The following is a 13,430-nucleotide window of genomic DNA, read 5'->3' on the forward strand; positions in this document are numbered from 1 at the left end:
GAGCAAACCAGAGCATGTTGTGAATTTCACGCAGAGCTTCGACAGAAGTGGATGGATGGAGCGAAGCTGTTGCTGCATGTGGATAAAATATAATAACAAAATGCTGAATGTAGTTGCTTCACTCAACTTGTCCGGCCTTTTTATTTTATTTTACTCAACAATTTTTCTTATATTTCGGAAACAACTTTTACTAACAAGTGACAGAAATGGAGAAAGCTTGGTAGTTTTGTAATAGCATGAGAGGTGGGGGACACCCTGGACAGGCCACAGTCCACCAAACCTCCAATCACACCTATGGACAACATGCGTGTTTTTGGTTATGCATGAGGAAAACAGGCTTATTCAAAAGGCCACAGCCAGGGTTTGAACTTGCAACCTTGCTGCGAGGCACCAGTGCTACTAGCTGCCTCACCAGCTCAATCCATTTGCCCAAGGAAACACACTGTAATGCCCTGCTGTGCCACTAGGGTGCTAAACTGTCCAAAGTGCTGAGAAGGAAAAGTCTTAGATGGAGTAAAACATTTTTCCAAACTAGTTCTTTCTCTTTTAATTCATTCCAGCAAAAAAAAAAATCTAGTTTTTTTGACTTGACAAGGAACCCAGCAGATTGCATCGAGTCACTGACTTGTTGTGTCAGAGACTTTACACAAGTCCTCATACTACGTAAGCATGCAGTGACAGTGGAGAGAAAATCTCCCTTTCAACAGGAAGAAACCTCCAACAGAACGTGGCTCACATGATGGAAAACGATAAAGGCAACACCGCTTCTAGTGGGGATGTGCAAGATCTTTGCTTTAGGGCTTTTGTAAAAATCTGGTTTAAACAAACATTTATTTGTTTATCTTAAACATCACATTCCCACCCTCCCCCCTTTGATTTGTGGGTCATTACACTTGGTAGAAAATTCCTGCTGAACGTTCGCAAAGTGCATTCAGTCCTTAATATTCTTTCCTGTATATTAATCTGATTTCTTTCAAGGTTCACAATTTTAAAAATAAACTTTTGTTGTTTCTATCAGACACATTTCTGCAAGTTCCTGAAGATTTTACTGTCGGACTCTTTATTTTATGTAGTTATTTCAGGAACATCCCACTTAAGATCCTGTCCTTGAGGGAACTGCAAGACCTCTGCTGCACTCGCTCTGCAATGCGGATGGTCTATCCCTGTTAACGATGCCTCTTCAGTCCCTAAGAAGAGTTCCCAAGCATGTGAGCCTCCCAGCGGATGTTAATATATCACCAGTGAGTCTGCAGCCTGACCTTTGACTCCCAAGCTTCTGCATTAGAGTCGAGCAGCAGGGTTAAAGCAGAGATGGGCTCTGAGCAGGTGAGTTGGAGAAAACGTTTTCTCCTCTGAAGAGCAAAGGTCGGCCATCGATTATTAGAATCTGCTGTTAGTGACGGCCTTCTTCACAGAATTCCCAAAGAGAAAACATCATGACTGAAACGGCGCACACAGCCAGGACTCTTCCTGCGACGGACCACACTGCCGTCAGAACCGGGCTGCCTTCCAGAACAAGAGGTAGGAATGTGTTTGGCTGCAGAAGAGTTTACTCTCAGAGGAAAAATGCTGCATAAACTCAGTATGAAAATGCCTCCAGATTCATTTACAAAGAAAAATGATCTCTTTTATACAGGAAGCAAAATCAATCTCATTTTTCATCAATTAATGGGTTTATTTCCATTGGACTAAAGCAAAATACAGAATGAGGGTTCTGTTCATCTCAGGGGCGGCGTTAGGTCCGGCTACTTGGGCTCAAGCCCCGAATGTTTTATGAAAAGACTGGTGCGTGTTACGTGTGTGTGTGTGTGTGTGTGTGTGTGTGTGTGTGTGTGTGTGTGTGTGTGTGCGCCCGCGTGTGTTAAGCCCCGGATCTTCTTCAGTCCTAAATCCGCCCCTGGTTATTCTTATCAATCTGTCGAAAATGGGTGCTCAAGGATCATTTTAATTCATATAAAAACATGAAAAAAAAAATCTTCTAATTTCCCTGTAAAAGCAAACTATTCTGGAAAATAAGAACAGGTGTTTATTTACTAGATTAGATTAAATTACAGCATGTAAAATAAATGCTGAAAACAGAGTTAACACCCAGAGTTTTTTTTATTCTGATGGGAAGTCAGAGCATTTTTAGGTAATCATCCTTTCTGTGGCCTTCTTCCTTGTTCCTCCTTCGTGCACACCTGCGGCTCATCCAGCTGACGAAGGAGGAAAACACAATTTCAGTAAAATCTTCCAGGAAACCCTTTAATGTAACCAAACGTGAGAGGATTAATGTTGCTGTATGAATTTCAGCTCTTCCCTAGGGCAGAAATTAAATCCAAACCTTTGCTCAACAAAGTGACCCCTCGTCTCACATGCCTTCAGATGAAACTGTTTTTATGAGAATATAAAACCTGTAGGAGTCACAAGCAAGCGTTGTAAAAACATGCATAAAGCCCTGAATGTGATGATGTGTTATTTCTTCCTGTGACCCTGAACAAGGTCACGTGATCACAGACACATGCATGAATACAAGCACGTTCTTAAAAAGGTGTGTTTGCTGAAGTTTGTACTTTCCCAGAAACACCCGGTGATGCTCTGTCCCGTTTCCATGGCGACGGGGTTCGCTACAAGGCCAAGTTGATTGGCATAGACCAGGTTCCTGTCGCACAAGGGGAGAAGATGTGCTTTGACTCCATGATGAAACTAAAGGTAAACATAAACCCACCCTGTCTGCTCTTGTGTAATTAGAGCAGATTATTAATCTGATGTTTTCTCACAATTCTCCCTTAATTAGAGAGATTAAAAGTAAACAGTGGATGTCAGGGCTTGGAGTGAGTTGTTTTAAGAGGTCGAGGTTTCAATGAACTCATCGCATCAAAATGTTCTTCAATAGAGTTGTGTCAGCAGCTTTATGACATCCTGTCAGTCTGCTTTAGAGTCACAAGTTCAGAGTGCAGAAGGTTAATCGGAAAAATGTTGACACTACAGCACCGAAAGACAGTTTTTTCATCACAATTTTAACTGATTTTACAAATATTCAGGTGTAATTTGATGTGTTTTAGCTACTTACAGGTGAAACTGGAAATGTCTGAATATTGTGCTTAAGTTCATTTATTTAATTAATGCATCTTAGACTGAGAGACCATCTAAAGGCTCAGAAACCCTTTGCAGGTGTTTTGGATTCATTAGGTGATCAGACGGTGACACGTTGTACCTTTTAACAATATAGACATAAATATCACAATTAGCACAAATGAAAGCTTGAAATATCTGGCTTTGCGTGTAATCTCATATAGTAGTTTAACCTTTGAAAATTAGTTACTGAAATAAAATGAACTTTTGCACCAGATCTTTATTTTTTGACCTTCACATGCATGAGTGCAGAGATCTCACAATCATACAAAATGTGTTTGTGAGTAAACTCAGCACCTGCATTCCTTCAAAAAAACCTTAAACGATCTAATTTTTTGGTGAGTATTTTTGTATCAGGAAGGTCTCTGTCTTCTAAACCATGAATGATTTCAGTCAGTAATATTAAATTGGGGCTGTGTGCATGGTTTCATGGCCCAGCTATGATTGGTTTTTCCACACGATGGTGCTAAAGAAGCATTTAAGGGTTGGAACGTCACTCCAGCATGTTTCTGACTCATGCAATTGTTTCTTTGCATGCAGATTATTTGGTTTTGTAGTCGTTCACAGAGCTGAGCTCTTATTTAATTTTCTGTCTTGATAACTTTTTATTTTTTATGAGCACTCACTAAGATGTTAGATGCACACAAATGGCACACTATAATCTGGGATAACTCTTCATTCCAACTCAGATCTGTTGACATTGTACAAGATAAAAGACACATTTGTTCATGAGTTGTCTGCTCTCCTAATTAATCAGATTATTTTGTAGAGTTTTTTTTAAATTAAACGTGTGTTTGTGTTTTAGGGTTGTGAGGCAGCAGCACGGAAACAGGGGAAGCACAAGCTGAGAATTTGGCTCAAAGTTTCCTCCAGTGGTTTGAGAATCTTGGATGAAAGAACGGGGGTGAGCGAACCCTCCCGTCTGTGTCATCCCACAGTCCTGAAGTTGTGAGATTATCAGGATTATTCCTGGAATCAAAACGCTTCTGTTTGTTTCCTCGTTTTTGCTAAATGTTGACATTTCTGTCCCAGAATTTCTCTTTTTTAGTTAATAGAACGAGTAAAGGTTTATAAGTGTTGAAGACAAATATTTAGTGACTGAAACAGGAAGCAATAATTTCTGCACCCTTTCTCTGATATGTTGTTTTAACAGCTGTTGTGAGCACTAACAGTGAATTATTCCTCTTACTGATTCAATAGCTGCATTTTTTCCCCTAAACAGTTTCAGTAATTTATTTGTTTACCTCTGAATTCTTCTGATTTGGTTTCAGATTGTTATTTATGAACACGACAGGAAGAGAATTAGCTCTCTGACAAAAGATGAGTCCGACCCCAGAGCTCTGGCCTACATCTACCAACACCAGGATGCGTACGAGCTGTTTTACATCAAGATGGCCAACCAGGTACCAGCGCAAAGATTTAAGCTTAGTTATCACCTGTGCCTGCAGGTGACAGTCAGTGATGTCACCATCATGTTATGGGGGTGTTTCATTTGTTTCCATACCAGGCCGATCCGGTTCTTATTGACATTAAAGAGGTTTGCCAGAGAGAGGAGCCGGAGGCCTTGGGTGAATCTACAGAAACCCAGGTGAGGAAGAAAATTTGAGGGTTGTTGATGGTCTGTTGTCTTGGTTTGATGTCCAGACTTTTATTTTCTCTTTCAGAATGTTTCTTTAGTTGCTCTGAATGACAGTCTGTCTACTCCATCTGAGGTGAAAGAACTCCCTACCTAAACACCTAACTTTTATCCTGAAATGCCCTGATTAAAATGGAGTTTTTGCACATTTTTCTTAAATGACAGAAGCCACTGGTTACAGTTCAGGGAGCAGCTCCTGAAGATGTGTTCAGTCCACGACCAGAGTCCTCACCAAGGCAAACAAACCAGGTAAATGTTGCACGATTAGTCACACTTACTACAAAGTACTACTGTGTAGGAACAGGGGCGTGTCCAGGGAGTGACCTGGGGTAGCACATGACAACCGTGAAATCTGATTGGCCATCTCAGGTGCCACTCCACTGAATTCCATTTAAAGTGACTTTAGTTGTCGACAAAAAGCTGGAGTTATAAACCACAAAACAGCAGGTGGCAGCATTCACCAGGCCAACAGAGCATTTCTGTATTATTATTATTATTTATTAGTTTTTCATATAAACATAAATAGTATTTAGAGTCAAGCTCCACTCCAGTTGGTGGCAGTTATGCACCAAGAACATCCTAAAGTTGTCAATAATTGAAAATGGACTGGAATCGGATTTGTGCAGTTCGTCTCTCGGTCCTTAAAAGGTCCCAAATCCCAGCATATCTCCAGAAGAATCTCTTAAAGTTAAAGTCCCATCAGTTGTCACACACACTTGTCACACTGATGTGTGTGCGACATTTGTTCTCCACATTTGACCCATCCCCTGGGGGAGCGGTGAGCTGCAGACACAGCTGCGCTCAGGAACCATTTGGTGGTTTAACCCCCCAATCCAGCCCTTAATGCTGAGTGTCAAGCAGGGAGGCATTGGGTCCCATTTTTTCAAAGTCTTTGGTACGACCCGACCAGGAATCGAACCCCTGATCTCCCAGTCTCAGGGTGGACACTCTACCACTAGGCCACTGAGCTGGGGTCTTATTTATCAAACATTGCGTAGAATCCTTACTAAAATCGTACTTAAGCTCAGCGAAAAAAATTACTTATGCCAAGCAGGTTTGTGATCTATCAAGCATGGAGTACGCACAGCTGCACGCAATCTCCGCTTCATGAATCAGAAACTATCTAGAAAGGTTCTCAACTGCTTTTAAGTCACATCCCGCCCTCACCACGCCTACTTACTGCCATAAATAGTCAGTGCAGAGTGCCTTGTGGATCTCATGCATATACATAAGCCGGCTGTTGCAGTGCTCCGCCAATGGCGATGGCGACCGTAGATCAAGGCAGATAAAGGAAGCGTAATTTCACAGAAGCAGAAATTGAGGTACTTGTGGGTGAGGAGGAGAAATGAAAGGAAGTGCTTTTTCAAAACAAATAAGAGAAAATCCACGGAGTGGCACAGCGTTGCTGAAGCCGTCAATGTTGTAAATTCTTCAGAGAGATAGGTGGCAGATATAAAAAAATAGTCCAATCGGGATTCGATCCCCAGACCCCCAGGTGAAAGCCATGCGTGCTAACCAGTCACCCAAACAGCGATCTCCCTTGTCCAAGTAGCCAGGGCGCATCATCAATCGGGTCACAGTGACAGGACACACACTGTCACAGACGCATGACGTTCTGTCTCAATCTGTCCCCCTGCTGATATTCTGCATTCCGTATTCTGTGCTTCTGTGCGTATTGTGTGTGTGCGTGTGTGTGTTTGTGTGTGTGTGTGTGTGTGTGTGTGTGTGTGTACGCATGTGTGTGTACGTGCGCGTGCGCGCGTGTGGGGTCTTGTTCTGTGTGAAAACAAAGCAGTACAAGTGATAATGCTGCAGGATTTCATAATTTTATCCTTCTCAGCAGCAGCACTGCAGGTGCTCTCCATGTCCAAAATGTGCGTTAGCCAGGTCCTTACTCAACTTAGAGTTGCACACATTTTTCCGCTAAATTTTCTTTGATAAATTCCAAAGTCTGCGTGGAAAGTTGCTTACGCAGTTTTCTGACCCTGTTTTGTGCGTAATCAAGCTTGATAAATGAGGCCCCTGGTCTTTTGTGGAGATCAGTGCACTCACTGCACGCTCTGCCAAATCCTCCAATAACAGGAGATCAGCCATGCTACAAGTTAAACTCCTGCTGGTCACAGGCAAAGACATCATACACGTAGACATCCCGTGGACTGATGCTAGAGCTGGTGTAGCAGCAGGCCGCCATCTTTGGTAGGTCTCTATTCGCCCTCAGTGCATTAATTTCTACAGAGGAACATGTTCACCCAGCTAAAAACACATTTTCTTATTATTTTTCACATGGTATGGAATGACAGTTAAAACACAAAAACAATAAAATAAAATAAATTAAAATATAAAATCCCAACAGGTAGGCTAAAAAAGTCAATAACAGTCCTACGTGATGCGTTTTCAATAGTGCACCAGTTGTTGCAACTGTAGGGGCATAGTTGCTCACTCTCTGTTGACTAGTTGGGTTTGGAGAGTGAGGAACCCATCTAATATGGCGGCAATGCTGCTACGCTCTCCAGCGTCCAATGGGGCATCTACGTACTAATGTCTATGGTCACAGGTGTCTTTTATCAGTTCCAACACTAGTTATGTGATGAAGCTGTTTCTCCACAGACTTATTGGGTGAAAATAATTTGTGGATTAGGAACATGCAGTGTTGTGGTTCCCCGTGTTTTACAACTAGATGCTGTTTGTATGCATGGTCAGAGCTGTTCTTGTATTTAGGAACATTTCTACACACAAGTACAACATGGTAAATACCACACAATGTTGTTCCTATGCACAATATGCACAGATGTGTGTGTGGTTGATAAGTGAGAGCCCAGGTGTGTGCAAGTCCCTGATTGGTCCCTGATTTAGGAATCAGATGTCAATGCTTAGCTAAATGTGACCAAACACATGGTGTTATATTAAACTGAACTAGAAATAATATTGATGGTAAATGGCCTGTATTTGATACAGCGCCTTCTAGAGTCCTGGGACCCCCCAAGGTGCTTTACACCACAACCAGTCATTCACCCATTCACACACACATTCACACACTGGTGGGGATGAGCTACGATGTAGCCACAGCTGCCCTGGGGCGCACTGACAGAGGCGAGGCTGCCGAGCACTGGAGCCACCGGTCCCTCCGACCACCACCAGCAGGCAAGGTGGGTTAAGTGTCTTGCCCAAGGACACAACGACAATGACAGACTGAGCGGGGCTCAAACCTGCAACCTTCTGATTACGGGGCGAGCACTTGACTCCTGTGCCACCGTCGCCCTGGAGACAGTTATTCTCAAGTTTATGATAAATCAGTACATCTACATCTAGATAACACAAATCTCTAAGTAAAATTATCTTCCTCTTTGTTGTTCTTAAGATGCTAAAAATATAATGAAAGCTGCTGTTCTGTTGCGTTTGCAGGTTTCAGCCGGTAACGAGCTGATGGAAGTGTTTTTACCTCAGCTGGAAGAGCCTCTGGCTCTGGCCCAGAGCTCCTGCACCAGTCAGCCAGGTTAGCATCACAAGGGACATTACACAGTCACATTGGGAAAAGGTTTGAGTTTTAGGATTCTGCTGACCTAATTGTCAGTTTTATCTTCGATGATGTGGACAATGTAAACATTTAGGGATGCGTTGCCCAAGCTTTGTTAGGGTATGGTATGGTGTTGAAATGTATTCTTAAAACTTTTATAACACTATTTTACAAACACTGGAGGTTTCACATTATTCTGTTTGCCAAAGGAAGTGTCCCTGCAGCAAATTTGTAAAAGTTCTAACAGATTATGTGTGTAAAGTGAAATAAAAGCTGGTATAAAGGGTCATAAAATAACATTTACAGGAACTGCTGTGATATTTAAAAAAATAATTGTTGTAGGATGGTATCAATCCACTTTTGACCCCGCTCAGATTAGCTGTAAGATTGTAAATCCAGTCATAATTTTCTTGATGTAAGGACTTTTTTCTGAACTTTGCATTTTACTGTAGAATGGACAATGTTTGATTTATTAGTATGTGGCAATTTATTTTATTGTTATAAAGCTTCTCTGTGATCTCACCTGTGTGTTAACATGTCACACATTTCAAATGGTTAACCTGGTGAAAATTGGACTCTTGGGATTTTTTTGCCCATCTTTAGTGCTAGAAAAGTAACAATTTCAGATAAAGATACCTGATAGAACAAATTTTTAGACAGAAAAATTTTCTTTCACATGGATGGTTTATTTATAGGGACAGGGTGTGGAGCTCTCCTTCATTTTCCTGATGTCCACTTAGAATCATTCTGTTGAAGTTGGAAAGCAGTGGAAAAAACATGGATGGTTTATATTCATAAAACAAACAGTAAGTAAAAGTATGGTACACTATGAAGTCACAGCTTTTTAAACATTTACTTATTTTAGCAGCTGAAATGTGCTGCAGCCGCAACTAAGTTTAATTCCTTGTTTCCAGATCCTCGCCAAATGTAAAAAAAGTGAATTCTTGAGGAGTGTTGTTTTTCAAATAAAATTGACATTTATCAAACTTTCAGGATAAATGCAAGGGGCAAACTCTGCCTGCCAAAAGTGAAGCCAGTGCAGAAGTGACAAAAATTGCCATTCCCTGCTGATCCACTAGGGGCTGGCTATGCTGGTCCAGTATGCAATGATGGTCTATCAGCTAAACCAGCACCAAAACACAACATTTGTTTATAACCGGCTACGCTGGTCTATACTAGTTTTTCTGGCAGGGTAAAGCTTGAATTTATGATTACTTAAGGGTGTGTCTATTTGATTGACAGGTAGCAGATAAGTCATCAGTGCCAGCGACTTGCCCTCCTGCTTGCCCCATGAAGGCCTCAGTCTTTAACCTGGCCTGCCAGACTCGCCCTCTGTTTAATTCTGCACAGATAACTAGTCTGGTAACTCACAGGCAGAGAGGGGCAGGACGAGGCAGCTCAAAAGTAACCAATCAGAAAAAATAGCGCACACATCTTTTATTATTATTTTATTTTTTATTTTTTAGCAGAAATGCTTTTAGCGCTTCTACTTGTGGTTTTAAAGGCATTTGAGTCATTTAGAACAGAGGAAAGAGCCGCAGCAAACTCCGCCGCTGTCTTTGTTGTTTATGAGAAACTGACCGGCGCTGTGTGTGACGTCCGCGACGCTGTAGTTTTTTAGCTGCAGTCAAAAATGGAGTCTGACGACGGCTCAAACATCTTTCTTTAGAAACAAGGCTTTTAGTGCTTCTGCTTGTTGTGTCCAAATAATGTAGATCAATGGGAAGAGCCGCAGCGAACTCTGCTTCAGTCGCCATGTTCGACAAACTCAGCGTTGTGGTGTGTGACGTAAGCTACTCAGCGCCTATTGGCTCGGTTAGAATTCTCACGGGGTGGGGTTATTTGAATAGGAGAGTTCCCAAACCCTTTCTCTGTGCAGAATTAAACAGAGGAGGAGTCTGGCAGGCCAGGCTACTCAGTCTTTGCTTCATGTTAAGAGTTACAGCCTTGGATGGGTTAGCAGAATAGCTTAGCTGTGGTTTTCGGTTAAAAATGCCCACTAAACTCTGTTAGCATCAGTTAGCTCAATTAGCTCATAGCTACATCAGCTCAGAGTTTTATGGGTGTCAATCATCTGCCCCCGCCCTCACAGCCCTGCTCTCAGCTCAATTTATATATTTTCCGGGAGTGATGAGATGCATGATCAGCCACGATGGCGGTGGTGGGAACCGCCTACTGGGCTTAAATTCAGCTCTTCAGAAATGGATGAGGGCACAGAGGGTTCGTCCATCTTTTATAAATTGTCAATGGATAAAAATCAAGAAGACCCATGTGAATCACAAGAAGAGTTTTATTTAAACCAATACAGCTTGAACTCAGATTGGACCAAAACTTAATAAAAATAATGTGAATACAAAAAACAGAGAAAATGAAAAATGAAAGAAAACAGAACAAAAAAAAAACACCTCAGGATTTAAATATTTAGGGGAGGGGGGGATGAAACTCAATTAGCGGAGAAAAAACAATTCTAGTTTAGATGTAAATGAGCATCATTAAATATGTCAGACTGCTTGTCATTAAAACACAAGCATTTCCTCTCTTTACAGTGAGTCAGTAGCTCGTGTTTTATTGAAGGAGGGCATCAGCGCCTCCACACTGTGTTAACATGCATGGTGGTGTTGAATGTGGGACATTATGGAAAAAAAATCTAAGTTCACTAATTATTCAAATACAATTTAATCAAAAACTTTAAGATACAATTTAAATGTCCAAATCACACATAATAAAAGTGTCTGCAGTATATAATATTTTTTTAAGTTATGTCATAAACAAACATAAATCTGCTAATATTAATGTTGTTGCTGTTAACAAGACACTTTCTAATTTATTTCTAAACCTCCTAAAACTGCTGCTTCACATCTTTGCATTAAATTTCTGTTTTATGACTGATTAGATGTCATCTTTTCTCAGAGTCTCCTCGGCAAACTCTCTCCACGGCTCAGATTCTCTCCATGTTCCCCATGCAGCCAGTAGGGGGCTCTCCATACAACTCTCCCCCATTCTCTCCCACCACGGTGCCCTGGGGTCAACAGGGACCTCTGGGAAGCCAGTGGGCAGGTCACTGGCTCACCACTCCAGCTACACCTGCTTGGGTACCACCAGGTGTCACAGCGCCCCCTGCAGGAAGCCAGCTGCTGACATACAGCATGATGAGCCCCCAGCCTGGTTTCATAATGGGTGGGGGCACAGCTCCAGCTCCTAATGAAAACTCTAACCCTTTAATGTCCCTCTCTTCACCCACTAGAGCTACGGGGGCACAAGGATCTCCTACCTCTAACAACTCGCACCTGGGATGAATGGACTGTTGATGTTGGTTTGACTTAGGGTATTTTATCTCCAATGAAAACATAAAAAAACTGTTTCTGTTATTTTATCTGACTTGATCCAAAGAGTTTTATATAAAGGCAACTAGACTTCTTTGGTTTCTTGAAGCCTTTTTGCCTCCCATCTGAGGAGCTTTGTCAATTCTGGCTGGAATATGGGAGGGTCAAGCTTATAAAATGTAAATGGCCTGTACCTGATTTAGAGCCTTCTAGAGTCCTGGAACCACCCAAGGTACTTTGTAATCACTCATTCACACACACATTCACACCCTGGTGGTGATGAGTAGCCACAGCTGTCCTGGGGCACACTGACAGAGGCGAGTCTGCCGTTGATTTGATATGTATATATATACCGTAAATCCTCTAATACAGGCCCGGGCCTGTATTTGACTCAAGCTCATCAAGCTCCAGGCCTTTATTGGAAGAAGGACCAGAATTAGAGGCAGGCCTCAATTTCTATTTGAGCAAAATGAACTAATGGTTCGCTGGAGTTTTTGACAATTAAAATTGTGCCCACATTTTCAAAGTTAAACACATTTCTTTTAACAACGGTAGTTTCTGCTTCAGCCATCTCCCGCCTCCCCCTGCGCAGTGGCCTCAGACTCACTGATGCGCCTGCAGCCTCTCGGAGTTCCTGCTGGTCTAAACATTAAAATAATTATTTCATTTTCTGTTCCTCACTTCTGATTACCTTCAATGGTGTCTGTTTGTTGCAACCACCAGGTACAAAAACTAGCTTGTTTTTATTTGACTATTTTTCTGTCCTGTTTGTTTATTATCTTCCTACATCTCATCTCAGTCCTAAAGAAAAACTGCTACCTGGGTTCATGTATAGTCACCTTATGAGTTACCTTTGAACTGCAGTTCTAAAAGATCTACCGACCGCAAAAACAGCGGAGTGCGCACTGCTTGGCGGCCGTATCAGTGATCGGTGCGTCACCGGAGGACAAGGTGATGCGCCCCGCTCCACAGCAGCGAAACGCATCAGGCGCAAATAAAAGACAGAAAACATTAAAGGAAATGAGCAGACATGAACAATCGCGTGTTAAATTAGTTTTTGAGGTGGCGACACCTGATTAGACAATGTTACTGTGGCCGTGCTCAGGACGCAGATGTCTGGAGCGCGTCAACAATCAGAGCTTTGCATTGCATGCGCAAGCTGTTTAAGGTTAGGATGGGGGTGAGGGGAATGTTAAATTGCAAGAGGGTAAACGTCACAATTTGGTTAAATGTCCGTTTTACGGTGGATGTCAGTACCGACGCTCTGGCACAGCACGCAGGAGCTTGTCACCTGCTGACAGCAGGCTGCTGTCTTTTCCGAGGGCTGCATCTTGCCGGTCATTATCACGTGACAGCGACTAGTCGATGACAGGCATAAAAAGTCACTATACTGAAGTCGACTAGTTCATTCAACCCCTGCTACTGCTCCCCAGTGTTCTGCAGCATAATCAGCACGTTCTCTTTGAACTTGATATCAAATTTTCGCCTCCTCTTCGTCTCCGCACCTGCCAAATCGCGGTCTGTCACTGGCAAATCAAAAGTGAGACGGTTGACACAACCGCCCCCGCACTTGCTTGTTACCACATTCCACTCGTTCACAATAAAATACCGGCCATTATTCACCTCCGCTGACTCCGACACCAGCCAAAATATGATACCCGGCCGTTAATTGAATACAGGCCAATATTAGAGGATTTACGGTATATATGTGTGTGTGTGTGTGTGTGTGTGTGTGTATGTGTGTGTGTGTGTGTGTGTGTGTGTGTGTGTGTGTGTGTGTGTGTGTGTGTGTGTGTGTGTGTGTGTGTGTGTGTGTGTGTGTGTGTGTGTAGTATAAAGAGTT

General features: G+C 42.4%; 1 protein-coding gene across 2 annotated transcripts; it reads left to right on the top strand.

Annotated features, from left to right (window-relative positions):
* Nucleotides 1–1,221: 1,221 nt before the first annotated feature.
* Nucleotides 1,222–12,267, top strand: LOC107392790 (disabled homolog 2). 2 transcript variants are annotated; one of them, XR_008566156.2, is made up of 11 exons: nucleotides 1,222–1,326; nucleotides 1,416–1,521; nucleotides 2,561–2,691; nucleotides 3,920–4,018; nucleotides 4,386–4,517; nucleotides 4,622–4,702; nucleotides 4,779–4,826; nucleotides 4,916–4,999; nucleotides 8,153–8,243; nucleotides 8,960–9,070; nucleotides 11,175–11,301. XR_008566156.2 is itself a non-coding variant. In XM_015970796.3 (10 exons), exons 1-10 carry the CDS (start codon nucleotides 1,312–1,314, stop codon nucleotides 11,558–11,560), a joined length of 1,173 nt encoding a protein of 390 aa, XP_015826282.3. In that variant the 5' UTR covers nucleotides 1,222–1,311; the 3' UTR covers nucleotides 11,561–12,267. The 2 variants fall into 2 exon arrangements, 1 of the variants encoding a protein (XP_015826282.3); XM_015970796.3 differs by lacking the exon at nucleotides 8,960–9,070 and having other exon boundaries at nucleotides 11,175–12,267.
* The last annotated feature ends 1,163 nt before the right edge of the window (nucleotides 12,268–13,430 follow it).

Source organism: Nothobranchius furzeri, chromosome 8 (assembly GCF_043380555.1).
Source record: "Nothobranchius furzeri strain GRZ-AD chromosome 8, NfurGRZ-RIMD1, whole genome shotgun sequence".
In the NCBI taxonomy this organism is placed as follows: Eukaryota; Metazoa; Chordata; class Actinopteri; order Cyprinodontiformes; family Nothobranchiidae; genus Nothobranchius; species Nothobranchius furzeri.